The sequence below is a fragment of the Caretta caretta genome, chromosome 2 (genome assembly GCF_965140235.1).
Source record: "Caretta caretta isolate rCarCar2 chromosome 2, rCarCar1.hap1, whole genome shotgun sequence".
Taxonomy (NCBI): Eukaryota; Metazoa; Chordata; order Testudines; family Cheloniidae; genus Caretta; species Caretta caretta.
Genome location: NC_134207.1, coordinates 252,951,522 through 252,968,799, shown reverse-complemented (window position 1 = coordinate 252,968,799; position 17,278 = coordinate 252,951,522). Strand labels below are relative to the sequence as shown.

The 17,278-nt window shown below is 42.0% G+C and overlaps 1 protein-coding gene across 9 annotated transcripts in view; it reads left to right on the top strand.

The window, feature by feature from the left end:
- Window positions 1-17,278, top strand: part of DPP6 (dipeptidyl peptidase like 6) — a 790,271-nt gene that overhangs the window by 723,890 nt on the left and 49,103 nt on the right. For all 9 annotated transcript variants that reach the window (XM_048837577.2, XM_075125995.1, XM_048837580.2 and 6 more), the window contains 2 exons: window positions 2,695-2,742; window positions 4,950-5,068. In XM_048837577.2, coding sequence (XP_048693534.2) covers window positions 2,695-2,742; window positions 4,950-5,068 — 167 coding nt within the window. The remainder of the gene's footprint in view (window positions 1-2,694; window positions 2,743-4,949; window positions 5,069-17,278) is intronic.

The window sequence follows — 17,278 nt, the reverse complement described above, 5'->3', positions numbered from 1 at the left end:
TGTATAGTATGTATTCCTCACATATTACACATATTATTATTTTAACACACTGACTTAATGCATACTTCTTTACAAGCAATTACAATATTATGTATAATATATAGAGATAACAAAGCTTCCTTAATGAGTCCTTGGTTTTGCTTATTCAGTGGATGCAGTAATTTTGCTGCTATCTTCTATTGAAATGCTTGGTCATGTTCCCACAGCATTTCTATATCAGCTTGGTTTCTGAGAGACACACCAATTTTAAACAGTCCGCTTCCTCTGGCAATTCTATTAAGTTTCTTTTGGTGTACTTGCCCTCCCACTTGGCAGTCTTATGCATTCTAAAGTGTACATTTTTGTTTAGAAACTTTTTTCAACAGTTTTAAACTATATATTGCACTAAATTTTAGTAGGCATAATTCTTTAGGTAGACCTACAGACCTGTAAAATGTAATAACACTGACACATACATAAAATGAACATTTTTGTACAATATTTCCTTAATAGGTCTTAACCCTAAACCCTTTGGACCTGTTTTTAGTCTAAGACATTTTAATCTTTTTTTTTTTCTTACAAAACTCCACCATATAGTTTTTGTTTTTACTCTCTTAGTAAAATGTATTTTATACCACAGATAAACAGAACTTTTGAATAGGATTTCTATAGTTGGAGGTTTTGTCATGTTTTTGAATGGCCACTGCACCATTCACAGTAGCTCTTTTATTCATAATTAATAACTTGTTAAAAGAAAAGAGAACTTGGATGGCACTTTCAAATAGGTTTTTGGTGATTGGGCTTCACTACTTATATTTACTGCAACACCCTCCAACTATTTAATTGCCCCAAAACTTTGCAGTGTTCATTTGTGCAAAAGATACTTTTAACTTCACAGTCTGTCCTTAAATCACTTACTTATTTTCCAAAGTGACACATTTCTCAGCTGAATTCTTTCAGCGGCTCTAAACTTATTTTTTAATATTTTTTCCCACTTGTTTCTTAATGTAGTACACTTTGCTTGCAAAGCTGTGCTCACTAAATACAGTCTGTGAAGGATGGCTGCTTTTTACTTTGGATTTATGCAAATAGGTAAAAGATATTGTTTTCTCCCTGACCTTTCAGGAATCATTTCCATTTAGTTTATTTCCTTCTTTACAACTTTCATTTGCTTTTAATGCCTTTTACACTCATCCCTTAAGGTGGCACATTTCATTTGTAAAGTTTTAGCCACGAGAAATAATCCACATGAAACTTCTGTCTTGATTTGGGTTTTCTTTACCTTAGGGAAAAAAGAAACTAACTACTATTTTTTCATGGCTGCCAATGGGTCTTATTTTTTAACATTTCAGTGGCATTCAACAGACCTCTACTGTTCTCTGACAAGTATTCTTTTACATAGGTACTGAAAGTAACTCTCTAGTGTCCACTTTTATTTTGTTTTAAAAATGCCTCATTAGACTGCACAGCATATGCCTTATGTATCTCTTGGTGCTCTTCCAGCCCATTCTTTTCTCTCTCAAAATTTCCCACATAATGGTTAGCTATTTTACTTCTCTACGCAGGGCTTTTATTTCCTGGATTAGTTCCTGCAATAACAAGCTTTTTGCTTCTCCTTTCTGCATTTTTTATTTAGCACTATTCGTTGGCGTTCCTTTTCCACCCAGTCTCCCTCAGTACCTGTCTGGGAAATCCATAAGATTTGCCCTTAGATTTAACCTACTCCTCTGGTGCCCTGGAAACCACCTCAGATTTAAAGCCTTCCAATGCCATTGCTAAACTGATGGTTTGTGATCCTTGACAGTAAAGCGACTCGTATAATAAACTGTATGTTACTTGCTCAAGATGAATGGATCCGATCTGAGTCCCAGCACCACTATGTTGGGGTTGCCTCTGAGACATCTTCCATTCAGTTCCCCCAGAACTCAGTTTGACTCTGGTCTTGACGCTTAGGTTCCTTTATTTGACATACAGAAAAGCTTCGCTGAGTTGATTAGACTTAAACGTAGAGGGTGGGTACAGGGTATACCACACAACCAAAGTTACACAGAAGCCCCCTTCCTTTATATACCTTTACACATTACATTGCATCAAATGTTTTGGGATTGGCTTGGTCACTTTGCTGGAACCAATCCCTGTACCGCATGCTCTGTCCATTCACTGTCCATATACAACTCATTCTTTACTTCATCTTTATGTTCCCGACTTATTGTATTCATTGTTATCTTGTCCACTGTAAATGGCTCCCTGAGTGTTCCTCCCCTATCTTAGCTGGTAAAGACATTCTGCTTCCATTCCAACCTGCTGATCGATTTACCTGCCTAATGCTGTCTCCCAAGAAATGAGGCCTCACCCTTGTCCAATTACTTATGTCAAGCCAAGCCTACATACCTGAATTCAGGGGGTTTTTGCATGGAGCATTTTTCCTTTGAAGCACAGCTATCATGTATACTTCTGCATTGAAATATTTTTGTTTTTATTTTTAATTGCAGTGCAGTTTACAAAACATTTCCTTGATTCTGTGCTGAAGAGAGGTCTCTTCTGATTGGTTTTCTGATTCAGTGAAACGGAGAAGTCACATATCCTTGCAGTTTGCTTCACAAGATCAAGGAAATGTTCAAAAGATGGGCGTGAGGATGGAGATGCTGTTTAATAACATATTTGTAAATTCCCTTCCAAAACTCTATTTCTCACTACTGTACTTTGTATTTTTAGTTACTTCCTCAGCACAGAAGATTTACCAAGACGACGACACTTATATAGGTATGTTTTTCAGTTCTTTCATAGAGATCATTTTCCAGTTATTCCTCTATGAATGAGATCATGACAGAAGATGGATTGTGCCCATCATTACTGACATTGTTTATTCTCTGATTGAAGCTAAGGAATAAACATGAGCATGTCACCAAATGGGAAAGAGGTTTGCAACCAAATTTGAAATGCTTGAAATTTGAGCATTTTCTCATTTCATTGCCCATTAGAAATTGGTCCCATTCTAAAGCAAATGGCACATTAAAATGGAAACATTTTCAAACAAAATTATTATGCACTGCAAAAAGTTGCATCATTGCATACATTTGTATTTTTCACAATCACGTTACTGTTTGTATGGAAATCTAACCAAACCACAGAAGTTCTGGTATTTGAAAATAGGCAGAACAAAATTGCTGAACATTTGTGAATGTTTTTCTGCAATTTCATGTGGCTCCAATATGTTCTCAGTAGTGGTGTAATAGGTAAATAATGGTTAGCTTACGTACATGGTATCTATATTACAGCTAATAAATATGTCGCTGTGTGAGAAGGAAACCGGAGTAAAGAACAAAAATTCCATCCTAGAAAATGCTTGTTTCAATTGCCAAGAGGCTTTAGGAATCCAGCCTTATTTTTTCTCATACAAGATTTCTAAGCACTGGAAAATGCACATTTATTAATTCTCACAACACCCTGGGCAGGAGGGAAGTATTATTATCCCCATTTTACAGATGAGGAAATAGAGGCACATACTGCAAGTTAAGTTTGTTGTATTCCTCTCTTTTAACATCCTTCCTTCATCCCATCTTGTGGTATTTTTTCCTGCCTTGGAAGCATCCACAAAGAAGGGAAGGGCTGTGCTAGCTTCATTTGATACGAGATTGTCAGTATATTTACATCCTGCAGTATGATGTTATGTTTTTTTCTCTCAAGCAGGGAAGGGACTACAACAAACTGAATTACCAGTCATTTAATTTTTTCCTTCATTCTTAAACCTCTGTATTTGCCCACTGCTGTCCACAGGGCTTTGTGAGAGGCTAGGGTATTTTCAGCATTTTTTAATTAAATAAATCATGCTGAGTCTGTTTGGGCCAGTCATTTGTATTGGAGTGAATAAAATTCAGTGTTAAAGCTCAATTCGGGGAGAATTCTTCACAGGAAACAGTGGCACAATTTACATTGCTTCCACCTTGCCATACCCCACTAGCCTTTAAAGGTGGCTCATGTAGTGAACTGACTTATGTAAGTTGTCATAGCCCCATTGAAGTCAATAGAGCTATGACAGTTTATATCGGCTGAGGATCTGGCTCTCAGTTTTTAAATTCAGAGTTAGTGAGTCACACGGGGATTCCTCTCCTGAAGAAAAGTGTGAGCTGGAGAGAACACAGGAACGGGAGCCGGCGACAACTGTGTGGTGATCCCAGCTCTGCCACTGATCGCTCCTGTGGTCTTGAGCAAGCCACACAGCTGCTCTGCTTCAGCTTTGCTATCCGTGAAATGGAGTAATAATCTTGACGTGCCTCACAGAGGTGTTCTAAGGATCAGTTAGGTAATGTTTGTAAAGCATTTTGAAGTTGAAAAGTGCTATAGATGTGCTAAGTATTATTTATTATTTGTTAATAAATGGTAATTTAGTCTTTAACCAGCATAGTGCTCTTGAGCACACACACATGCCAAATTGTGTACTTCAAAAACAAAGCAGGCAAAACATGATCTTTTCTTTCTACCTGGATGTTGTGGTTAACACTCCATGACCCACTCTTTGAATGCCAAGGGAGAGGATTGTCTATGAGGTAGCCACTAGCAAGTCAGAAAAACTGCCTTTTAAAGACAAGATCTCTAGTTCTCCTTTGTCTGCAATAAACGTCATCTAACATAGAAATAATCCCTAGTTTCATGTCTATTCCCTGAATTAATACATGTTCCGTTTATATTGAAAGTTCAGTTGCATCCATTATTTTCTGGAAAGCTGTAGCATCTAACATAACTACCTGCCATGCACAAAAGCCATCAATACCCTTTAATATCTTTTCAGTTCTGGCAACCGCCCCTTCCCCTCTCCCCCCCCCAACAATTTAGCAATTTAGAATGCCTCGTCTCTTAGTATAGTTGAGAAAGTTATGTTCCTTTTTTCTGGTGCAATGAAGTTTAAAAAATGTAGCTTCAAAATAACCCTCGCTCAATTGACCTTCATGTACTTGTATTAACTTTTTCAGTGCAAACACAAATGGAAACTTCAACAGGCAGTGTCTGTCCTGTGATTTGATTGAAAACTGTACTTATTTCAGTGCGTCATTCAGTCACAACATGGAGTACTTCTTACTGACCTGTGAAGGTAAGTTTCTTTTATTATTAAGGATAGATTTTAGAGCAGGCAATAACCAAGCTCAGTATATACCTTCGAACTGTGACTAGCAGCACAAAAGTCTGTTGCCTTCATAAAATCCATTTTGCTTGATGATTTAAAAAACACATTTTAAGGGGGACAAAGGTCTTAATCCTAACTGAGGGCAATGGTTCTCTCTAATTCAGGCTTTAGTGATTTCCTTGATCCATTGTAGTGTGTTATATTGTGACATTATGAATTTAGTGACTGTGGGTAAAATTTCCAGAAGTGCCTTGGGCACTTAAGAGCCTAAATTCCATTGCTTTTCAATAGATTTAGGCTCCTGATTTCAATGGTAGTTAGGCACCTAACCTGCTTAAGAGCTTTTGAAAAGCCCACTAAAAGCCTCTCTGCATCTTGATGCCCCTAATTACCTTTGAAAATCTGGCCTTAAATGCTCAAGTTACTTTTAAAAATGGGGCTTAGGCTCCTACATCACATATGTGCTTTTGAAATTTTACCTGGTATGTCCATGTTTTAACACAGACTTTTGAGTATTATTATCAAACATAGGTGTATATAGCACTGCAGTTGTGTATGGGGGATTTTCATGGTGAGTAAAGACAGCACACAAAACAGGATGCTGGGGGAGGTAACTAAAGGAAGAGGGTTGGGTTATGGAGTTGCCTGGTGGTACAGTATACATCCTGGTGAAGTAGTTGCACTGAACAAGTTATTTTATTTTGAAAGATTCTTTCAGTTTCAAATTCCTTGTACTTAAAATGGGAATACACCTGAACCAATAATCTCAACACAGAGGTAACTTTAACTGTCACTATTGGTCCAAGTTTTCTGTCCTTTTTTAGATAATTATATTTTTAAAGAAAATTGTTATCTGGGGGTTGTGGGAAAAGATGGGTAGGAGGGATTTGAAGAAGTGGGGAGGTGGATTGGCCTACAGAATCAGAGCATTGAAGAGATTGGGAGAAGGGTGTCACAGTTGTGTTTGACTTTAATAATGTTCTGTGTACTCAATACCGTTGAATTACCTTTTTAAAGACATATTAGGAATAAATGCAGAACTCTACAACTTTCTAATGCAGTCATCACTTAGTTCTACCACATTACATATAAACGTAGGGCCAGATTGCAGGGCCCTTACTCACCTTGGTGAGCAATTACTTACACCAGTAATCCCACTGAAGTGAATGGGGCTGCTTAAGTGAGTAAGGGCTCACCAAAATGAGGAAGGACTTCACGATCTCTTTACTGTGGTTGCAGAGTAAAAAGGGTTCTTAATTCTGAGGAGTTTGTAATCCTATAGTAAACATGCAAGGACTAAGGGCCTGGTTTGCAAAACTTCAGGCATCAATGACCATCCTGGTACATGCAAATAGTGTGTGTGTGTGTGTGTGTGTGTGTGTGTGTGTAAAAAGTACCTTATTTTTTTTTAATGTCAGCAAGCTGTCAGTCAGGATGTGAATTGCTCCTTGTCTAACTGTAAAGCGCTTCTTGTGAGCCAAGAATTGTCATGTTACAATCAACTCCAAGGACAAAGAAGTATTGAGGATGCTACATGAGGAAATAACCAGAAGCAATGTGATGAAACTGAGAAAGGGAACAGTTAGAATGAATAACAGGCAAAACTTACTGAGAGATATGTAAGGCTATGGAGTATTCTACCCAGGGAAGTGGTATAGGCCCCATCATTTGGGACAGTTGTCATAGGAGACTAGATTAAACATTAGAAAATACCCTGTAGGGAGCATCTCTGCACTGTCGGTGTGGTGAACTAAGTGGCCTCAGGGATAATTTCCACTTGTAATTTCTGTGAATCTATAACAATGGAAGATTTTTACACTGGAGTATAATTGACTGGAAAACGTACAGTAGTACAGTAAATACCATGTTGATCAGGTTTGCCTTTTGACAAGGAAAGCTGTGTACGTTTTTTTTAAAGTGTCAGTTTCAAGACAAGCTGTCAGTAATTGCTGATAACATTGCCCATTTTCCCTTTTTATAGAGGATAAATGTTTTAATACAATTAGAAGCACATGTGAATAGCAAGATTATGGTTCTTATCAAACCCTAAGTGTTGATAAGTTCCTATTGCATTAGAGCCAATCTACAATAAGGCTGCTGTAATTCTTTGAGAGATTTATATAATTTATTAGAATATATGTCCCTACAGTAATAAATTACCCAAGTACAAAAGATCATCACTTTCAACTAAACAGCTCTGGACCAGCTCCACAGCTAGTGTAAGTCAGCATAAGTCTATTTACTTCAATGGAGTTGTGCTGATTGACACCCACTGAGCATCTGTCCCTCTGTGTTCTAATTGTACAGTACTATGTTCTCAAAATGTAATCCCAGTTTAAATGCAAAAGTCAACCCTTAACAATGGGATCGCCACTGACATCTCCATAATGAGATAAGCTGGGAAGATATATGCATATAAGAAAAGACAGGGGTCCCGATTTGGCTTTCCCATACATTTGGTTTTAGATCAATGTCATTCCGCTGACGTCAGTGGAGTTACTCCTGATTCACGCTACTGGAAGTGAAAGGCATATCAGGCCCTTTATTTTCAACGAGCGTACAAGGAAAACATCGTTTTGCAGCAGGTATGGGCAAAATATCAACAATGAGGCTTTGAGCTGTCTAAGATATGCTGAATATGTGGAGGCATTTCATAATTTAAGCTTTTTCTTTTGCAACGTATCCATTTACATTACGCTTCATATTAAGTGGCACAGAGAGCTTGCTGGTCTTTATTTGCCTTTTACTCACAGTGGTGAAAATCAAAAGTAACTCCCTCAGAAGTCAGTGGAACAATACTAGTGTAAAACTGGTGTAAGTTAGAGGAGAATCTAGCCTGTTCTGTTCTATGAGTTTGAATAATATGAGAATTCTTTTTTTCATGGTGCTTTGTCGTGCTTAGCATGAATCTGGTCCCGATTCGGTATCCAAAATGTTTTTTTTATTGCTGCTGGATAGCTCAGATCCAGGGGTTTTGGAAGGAACTTCCTGATAAGTAAGTAGCCATACCTCCCTGTGTGTCCACATATAAACATAGCCCACACAGACATAAAACTACTTAAATGAGCATGTTGGAGGAGTACTGCCTTTCCCCTCGTAGAGAGCTTTGAGTTTGACTCTGCAGCCAGCCACTTTTGAAGAAGAGTGTAAGCGTCTTTCTAATGTCTTTGCCTATCTACGCTTTCCAAGCTCCAGACATTTCGATGTTCCAGTTCTCGAGTCTAGATTACGCGAGTCACAATATGTTGCACCTGTCTACATCTGTCCGTGACTAGTGATCAGTGGCACTACAGCGCTAGGGCCATTAAAAGTCCAGTCGGAGGCATCAGGGCTAAGGCAGGCTCCCTGCCTGCCCTGGCTCCACACAGCTCCCAGAAACGGATGGCACATTCCTGCAGCCCCTGGGCACAGAGGCGATAAGGGGGGCTCCGCGCACTGCTCCCTCCCCCAGTGCTGGCTTTGCAGCTCCCATTGGCCAGGAACCGTGGCCAATGGGAGCTGCGGGGGCAGCACCTGCGGGGAGGGGTAACGCACAGAGCCCCTGGCTCTTGCACCTAGGAGTCGAACATGCTGGCTGCTTCGGGGAGTCACGCACAGCCAGGGCAGGAAGACCCTGCCATAGCCCCGCTGCGCCGCCGACCAGGAGCCACATGAGGTAAGCGACGCCTAGCTGGAGCCCACATCCCGAACTGTCTCCCACACCCAAACCCCCTGCCCCAGGTTGGAACCCTCTCCCAGAGCCCGTATCCCACACCTCCAGCCCTCTGCCATACCCAAAGTCCCTCCCAGAGCCCACCCCCCCTCCTGCACCCACCCACCCCCCCAGGTCGGAACACCTTCCTGCACTCCCGGAGCCCGTACCCCCTCCCACACCTCAACCCCAGCCCTGAGCCCCCCTCCACACCCAAACTCCCTCCCCGAGCCCACACCTCGCACCCTTTCCTGCACCCCAACCACCTGCCCCAGCTCTGAGCCCCTCTTGAACCCCAAATCCCTCATCCCCAGATCCACTATGAGCCAACATCCCCAGCCAGAGCCCACACCCTCTCCTGCTCCCCAACCCCTGCCTCAGCTCTGTGTCCGCTCCCACACTCTGAACCCCTCAGCTCCAGCCCAGAGCCCCCTCCTTCATTGAAACCCCTGATCCCCAGCCCCACCCCAGAGCCTTCTCGGAGTGGTGTGGCGTGGGGCCAGGGCAGGCAGGTAGGGAGGCTGCCCTGGCTCTGGTGCGCACTGCTGCCACCCCGGAGCCGCTTTAGGTACCCCAACTCCCTGCCCTGAGCCCCCTGTCGCACCCTGCACCCCTCCTGCACCCCAACCCTCTTCCCTGAGCCCCCTCATACACTCCGCATCCCTCCTCTGCCCCAGTCCCTTGCCCTGAGCCCATTCCTGCACACTGCACCCCCTCCTACACCCCGCACTTCCTCCCACACCCCAACCCCCTGCCCCGCACCTGCATACAATTTCCCCTCCCAGATGTGGCCCTCGGCCCAAAAAGTTTGCCCACCCCTGATCTACACAAAGACTGAGGTTGGCTTGACAGTGCTGCTCCTGGGATGTGGATTTTTCACACCCCTGACTGACATAGTTAAACTGACCTAATTTTCTAGTGTAGACCAGGCCTCAGTCACACTCTCTGACCCCTGTAATGTGAACACACAAATGGTATGGATGGGAGGGGGGTTAATTGCATTTAAATTTCTCATTGTGATGATGGTATTTTCTCCTCTAGAATGTGCTGTGAAAACTCAACAGTTGTATAAAGAGGGGAAAGTGCTTGTGTACAGTGAAGAAAATGAAAGGCATAAAAATGACAAGGCTTGGCTAAAGAAAGCAAGTTACTTTTGGTCTCTGTAATGGGCTCCATCCTGCAAAGTGCTGAGCCGTCTGACCCCAATCCAGGAGAGCACTTAAGCACATGCTTTACTTTACTCTCATGAATAGTCCCATGAACCTTGCAGCATCAAGCCCTATCAAAGGATATCCCTGTAGCCGCACTCCCTGCCAGTGATCAAAGGATCCTTCCCTCACTCTTTACCTTAAACTAATGGCATTGCCAAAGGACCAATGTAATTAAGATTGTGCATGATGCTGGGAGGCAGGGAAGGGAGGCACAGCCTGTTTTGGTTGCGTAGGAAATTGTATACTTCTCCATCAATTGACTTCAACAGGCTTGATTCTCCTGTCTTCTCTCCGACAAAAATCCCTTTGAAGGCAATGGGATGTTGCCCACGTAAGGACAGCAGGGCCCAGCCCAGTACATTTTGGGAGGCAGGATCTTCCCCAAAAATGGTTAATGTTTGAGATTGCAGAAACAAGATTAATTGTGAGGGAAACCTACGGTGCACACATACGTTATTGCCAATTAGCACATAATAAAAATGATGTGGATACATGCAGTTCATGAAACACTTAGCAGCCCTCAAATCAAAGCACTCCAGAATCATTCATTATCAGGAAGGAATTAAATCATTTATTTAAGGATGACACAAAGAAAATGGATAGATAGACAGAAGGGTGGGGAAACTAAATGAAGGAGAAGCAAAAGCTATTGTATTTTTCTCAGAAATGTCTCTGTGGTTGGTAATCACTCACTGGAGTACACAATATCCTATTATTTATTAAGGGTGCAATCAGTGGCTAGGGGGAAAAAAGTCAGCTTTCCTTAGGAGAGACACAATACCACCTCACCGTGAGCTAGATGATGGACTGCTTTATCTGCCTCCATTGGATCCCAAATCCATTCTCCTTTCTCAGTACTAATATGTTTGTCTGAAATATTTGCCATTAAGTGTGATCTGTTCCAGCTCTTTTGGAAGACACATCTCATATGGTTTCTCTGCTCCCCAACATCTTCTGTGTTGGTATGCTTGAGGGGTAGTTCTTACAGACAGTGCCATGAGAGGGCAGAGAAGAAATGCAAAGAGAAGGTAGACTTTTAGCCAGAACAAAAAGCTCTCTCTTCTGATTCAGATGTCAACTCTGCCAACACAGCTGTCACTAAATAGCCTTGGCCTTGTTGCAGTAGGTCAGAGCAGTGATATCATTGAGAGCAGTGATATCATTCCCACTCTTCTTGGCAAATAAATGTTGCAGATGTAGGACCACATGCTCAGATCCAACCAAGCTGTGCTTGACACAAGAGCTTAAGGGTTGTGGGAAGCCAGGATACAGCTGGGTGCAAGTGCACCTTAGCGAATACCTGCTTTTCCTAGCCATGTCCCCTATTCCAGTGGTGAGGATGGGGTAGCATTGAAGCCACTGTGGTGACCCCACAATGCTGGAGAATGTCCCTAGGCATGAGAAATCCTGCTGGGGGCAGTACAGCGAGTGTTAGAGCTCCTTTGTGCTGCCAGATCACACCAATGAATCAGACCCGTAAAGCAGAGAACAGGAGATGTAGAAGCAGAGGACAGGGAATGCGTTGCAACATATGGGACTCCCTGGAGAGAGTGATTGATACCAATGTAGAAGCAGCACACTCAAATTCATGATAGCTGCATCAGATTTCAAATGACCTTGCCTTAATTGGTCATGACATTGAGGCATCTGGTACTATGTTCATCATCATAGCCAGATTATTATAGTTATTTAATATTTATATCGTGGTGTGCCCTGAATCCCCAGTCAGAATCGGAGCCTCATTTTGCTAGGTGTCAAACACACCCAAAGGCAGGGTCTCTGCCCTCAAGGGTTTATAATTTAAAATCCCGTACCTACACATATATATACATTTACTATTCTGTTCAGGGTCTTATACCATGCCAGTGAATGCACTGTGGTATCTAAGCATATGTTGGAGTTCAGTGGAGCTGCACATGTGCCTAAACTTACTTGTGTATGTAAGTGTTTGCAGGATAGGGGTCTAAGAAGGCAAGTACATATATAGGGCCATGGGGAGGAATATAGTCAAATACTGTAAGGGACCAGGGCATCGGCAGTTTTGCCTAGCGATCACAGCTGGGCTGGGGTCCACATGCCAAGAGCAGTAGTTGGTGAGAGGGGTTGGAGGAATCACTAGAGCCAGGTTCAATAAGCAAGAGCCAGGCCAGGGTTGGAGGCCAGAGATCAGAAGATGAGGTGAAGTCTGGAGTCACATCAGGCCAGAAGTCTGTGTGGTTGCCTAGACAACATCCTGGGCCTCCTGCCAGGGTTAAATAGTGTGCTTGGCCAATCAGAGGGGCGCAGGGTATTAGCACTCTGAGTCCTTTGGGCGGTACTTCCCACAGCGCCTACTCTCCACAGTTCTCCCTTGCTGTAGTGTTGTGTGGCACTGTCGGGCTATCGGCCATCCTAGGCCCTGCAGATGTGGGTTCTAGTCCACCGGGCCTTCCAAAGCAATATAATTTTCATATGCTTTTGCAATTTTTAAAAATGTACAACTAAAATAAATGCAAACTATCCCCCTCAACTCCCTGGAGCCACTCTCAATTAGCTGATTAGTGCCAGAAACCATAGGAGAGGCTACCCACATCATCCATGCTGACGTGGCAAAAGACACATTCAAGAGTAACAGTAAAACCTGGGGTAGATCTATGATTGAACGCAGGTTATTGCTATAATGAGTGAAGATGATAGAGAAAGTAATTGGGAGCCTTTACAGGCTATGACAGATGTCAGACAGAGCGGGGAAAGCGTAAGACTAACGAGTACCTGTTCAGAACGTATTGAAGTTATTGTTTAAACCCTATACAGAATATTTGCCATTTTTATATTTATTAGAATAAAATCTATGTGCTACAAGCTTAACGTTTACAGAGTCTCCCTGTAGCTATAAACACTTAAGCTCTTTCAACTGTTTTCTGAGGACTTAATTTACCTTCTTACCTCCCTGTAGGAAGAGCCTAATATGTCATATTTTTAAGGAACACGCAAACATCTGGAAAGTGGAGCACACAAGTGCAATAGATACTTGCTGTCTCCATTTTTCAAGTTTATGTCTAAGCATTTGAAAAATGTCTTCATTATTCTGCATTCATTTTGTTTTCTAGGCGATTGTTGGAGTCGTCAAAAGCTTTCACTACCAAGTTGTGCTGACTCAGTTGTTTTAGAACATCCCAATTCCTAGGGGCCCAGCCACACTAGAGTTTTAACCATGTTGTAATTCAGCAATGTCCAGACCATGTTTTAGCAAGTTTGGGCTTACCTGTGTGGAATCATTTGATTACATCCCTAAGCTTTACAACATGTAACATTGGGTTACAACATGGTTAGTTCTTGTTTACAGATGTACTGTGAGACCAAGCTGTATTGTAACAAGGTTGGAGCACTATCGTGTAATGACATGATCACTCGACATGATATATTTTGCATATAGATGACCCAAAGGGACATTATTAATCATGCTGTGAAGTCAGTTATGTGTCCTGAGGGCAACTTCAGCAAGATATGTCAGCTTTGTGTTTACACTTGTAAGGACCTGTGTGTCCAGGGATCAGAACCTTGGTAGCTACAATCATGTTTCAACACAGTTGTTGCTAGCTGGATTCTAGCATGGTTTCTCAAAACAATGTGGACAGAGAATTTTTACTTAGAACTGTACTAGGCAACCTCCCTAGTAAAAGGGGCTTAAGAAGAAGTTGGACTTGGTCAGGAAAGTGGGCAAGTTAGTTGATTATTGTGTCAGCATATGCTGCTAACTAAGCGTGCAATATTCTGTGAGATGAACCTAGATAGGATTCTGGTAGGCGTTAATGTTGTTTGTATGCATTAGGATCAGAATATGGTACTGCGTAGTCCAGAGGGTTAAAAGACCAGTGATGGTCAAAGGATACTTGTGAGTAGACACAAAATTCACACCATTGCTTGTACTGTTATATATTCTTTGCCAGGTGACATTACTGAAAATCAGCTGGCTTCAACTTTCATTTCTATTGACCATTAGTATCACCTTAAATTGTGTATGTATTTTCAGTAAGTATGTACGTTAATATCGAGCCAATAATTAGGGCCCTACCAAATTCATGGTCCATTTTGGTCAATTTCATGGTCATGGGATTTAAAAAATCTTAAATGTCATGATTTGAGCTGTTTAAATCTGAAATTTCACAGCGTTGTAACCGTAGGTGTCATGACCCAAAAGGGGGTTGTGGTTGGGGGGTCACAAGGTTATTGTAGGGGGGGTCATGGTATTGCCACCTTTACTTCCGCGCTGCTACTGGCAGTGGTGCTGCCTTCAGAGCTGGGCTGCTGGCCGGGAGCCCCGCTCTGAAGGCAGAGCCGCCACCAGCAGCAGTGGGGAAGTAAGGATGGCCTGGGATGGCCTGGCCTTACTTCTGCGCTGCTGCCTTCAGAGCTGGGCACCTGGCTAACAGCTGCCACTCTCTGGCCATACAGCACTGAAGGCAGGCAGAAGTAAGGGTGGCAATACCATGACCCCCCCCCACAATAACCTTCTGATTCTCCCCCTGTCCCCTCCCCCCCACAACTCCCTTTTGGGTCAGGACCCCTAGTTTGAGAAACCTTGGTCTCCCCTGTAAAATCTGTATAGTACAGGGTAAACGCTCATAAAAGACCACAAACGTCTGTGAATTTAGTAGGGCCCTATTAATAATGGATTCAGTGTTGCTTGAGTAAGGACCCCAGGATTTGCTCCAGTACTACAAAGGTAATTCCAGTTTAAGATTTTGCCCTTTTTAGGTGTCAGTGTTTTGCTATCTCTCTGTTTAGCAATTACCAGTTTCAGATTTAAGTTCACCAGGCTTGCATGTATTACTAATAAAAGATAAATTAAAACCAATAAAGCATGGATTTATTGATGAATTTTACTGTAACAAAGCAACATTTTATGATAAGCTCCTTTTTCCAGATTGAAGCAGATACAGTTTATCAGCACATCTTATAATGCTGGGTTTTGCGAGCTTTCTTCTGGAAAGCCAACTAAACCTCTGAATAATCTGGGTTTTAATGTTCACGTATCTACTCAGAAAAAATATATTAGTTTTAATGAGTGGCCACCCAGCAAACTCTGATCTGTAAGATTGTAACAAAAAGTTGATCAGATGCTTTATCCTGTAAGCGTCCCATCTGAAGTACTGAGTTCCTTGTTCCCCTTTAACCATTGGAACAATTTATCAAGGATTGTGGTGGAGTCTCCATCACTGACCATTTTTAATTCAGATTGGATTTTTTTTTCTAGCAGCTGTGCTCTAGGAATTGTTTAGGGGGAGGGGGGTTGGGTCGAGGCCTTGTTACATAGGAGGTCCGACCAGATGATCACAGTGGTCCCTTCTGACCTTGGTATCTATAAATCTTTAAAGATTCTCTACATCTTATGGTTATCAGGCACTTATTCTTTGACTCCTTTCCCAGTTCCTTCATTTAATCAAACCTTTTAACCTACGCTTTTGGGGCCAGAGCCAATGTCCATGGAAGTCAATGGAAAGACCTGATATCAGGCCATTTGATACCACCTTAGATGCCAAGGTGACAGGAGCCGTAGAGAAGTCTAAGGTTCTGTCTACACTGCAATTAAAAACCTGCAGCTGGCCTGTGCCAGCTGACTCGGGCTCATGGGGCTCAAGCTAAGGAGCTATTTAATTGCAGTGTAGACATTAGGGCTCAGGCTGCAGAATGGGCTCTTGGACTCTGCAAAGTGGGAGGGTCCCAGAGCTCAGGCTGCAGCCCAAGCCTGAATATCTACAATGCAGTTAAACAGCCCCATAGCCCGAGCCCCACGAGCCTGAGTCAGCTGGCACAGGCCAAATGTGGGTGCCTAACTGCAATGTAGACATAACCTTAGATTGTTTTAAGGCTCCTCCGAGTCAGTGGAACCAGTTCTTAATCCAGTATTCTGTATCCAAAACCTAACCACACTTACTAATGTGTTGTACCAAGCATTGGATAGAAAACTTGTATATCATTGTTTCAGCAATACGGTTCCCTAACCTTAAAATCTGATTGCTTTTAGTAGTTTTTCCCCTAAGTCTCATTCTCATAAGCATCAATGAGTAATGCTGAGAGTAATGGTGAAAATGCACAGCTTGGGGGGTGGGAATATGTTGAGCTTGACATATTTCACACAGCAGCCAAGACTTTAGGCAAATTAGAGAAAGCAATAGGTGGACTGACCTTTTTATCCTCTTCATGATTTATAATAGAAACTAGTCTTAGTTTTGGAGCATCTGCTGATGCTCTAAATCCCATGCATTCTGAATGTGGACCTGTCCAGTGGGCATAATCACAAAATATGCATAAATTGCTGGACAGTCTCTAATTAGGCTTGGCACAATTCAATTTTTTAAAATAATTTGGTGGATAATACTGATGTTTATTATCAAGCATTTTTCTATTTTTATCAATTTAAATGTTCAGAGTTGTAAGAAAGTACAGAGGGTCTGACAATAATTATTTAATGAGAGTAGATGTTGAGATTCAAAAAGTTAAAGCTTTAAAACCATTAAAACATCAGTTTTCAGCATCAGATGTCAAAATATACAAAGTAAATATCCTTAAATCAAACCTTAAGAAGAAGCATTTTTCTTACTTTGCCTATCTCAAAATATTTTTGTTTTCGTTTGTGTGTGTCTGGCGAAATCGACGTTTACTCACATTTACCGATACAACTCTAATCCTGCCAAACCTAGCTCTGACCTGCAAGTGTTCAAAGGCATTTAATTCATGTTTCTGAGGGTGAAAGGACAGTTTAGTGGTGAGGACTCTAGCCTGAGAGTTAGGAGACATGGATTAGATTCCTGACTATGACACAAACTTCCCATTTGACTTCAAGCAAGTCACTTAATGCCTCAGTGTCCCATCTGTAAAATGAGGATAATACTTCTCTAGCTCACAGTGCTGTTGGTGAAGCTAAAATCCATTAATGACTGTGAGGTGCTCAGACGCTGTGGTAATGTGGGGAATGTAAGTATCCAGATAGATAAATTATAAAAGAGCAGTTCTGTAAGATTCAATGAGTCTTGAATCCCTTAATTGCACAGAAACCTACCTAATAGAAACCCAGCTATTAACACACAGCCCAAGGTTCCTGTAACAAAAGCAGCGTGCTGGATGATTCAACCATGCAGCAGTGAAGATTTAACGAGGTTCAGTGGTTGCACCCATCTGTTTTTAGCTCACTGCCTCAGTAGCAACTCAGTAACCATGCTGTAATTACAGAGCAAACTTTAATAACTATGGGCGTGATCCTCCAAGATGCTGAATGGTCTTAACTCCCACTGG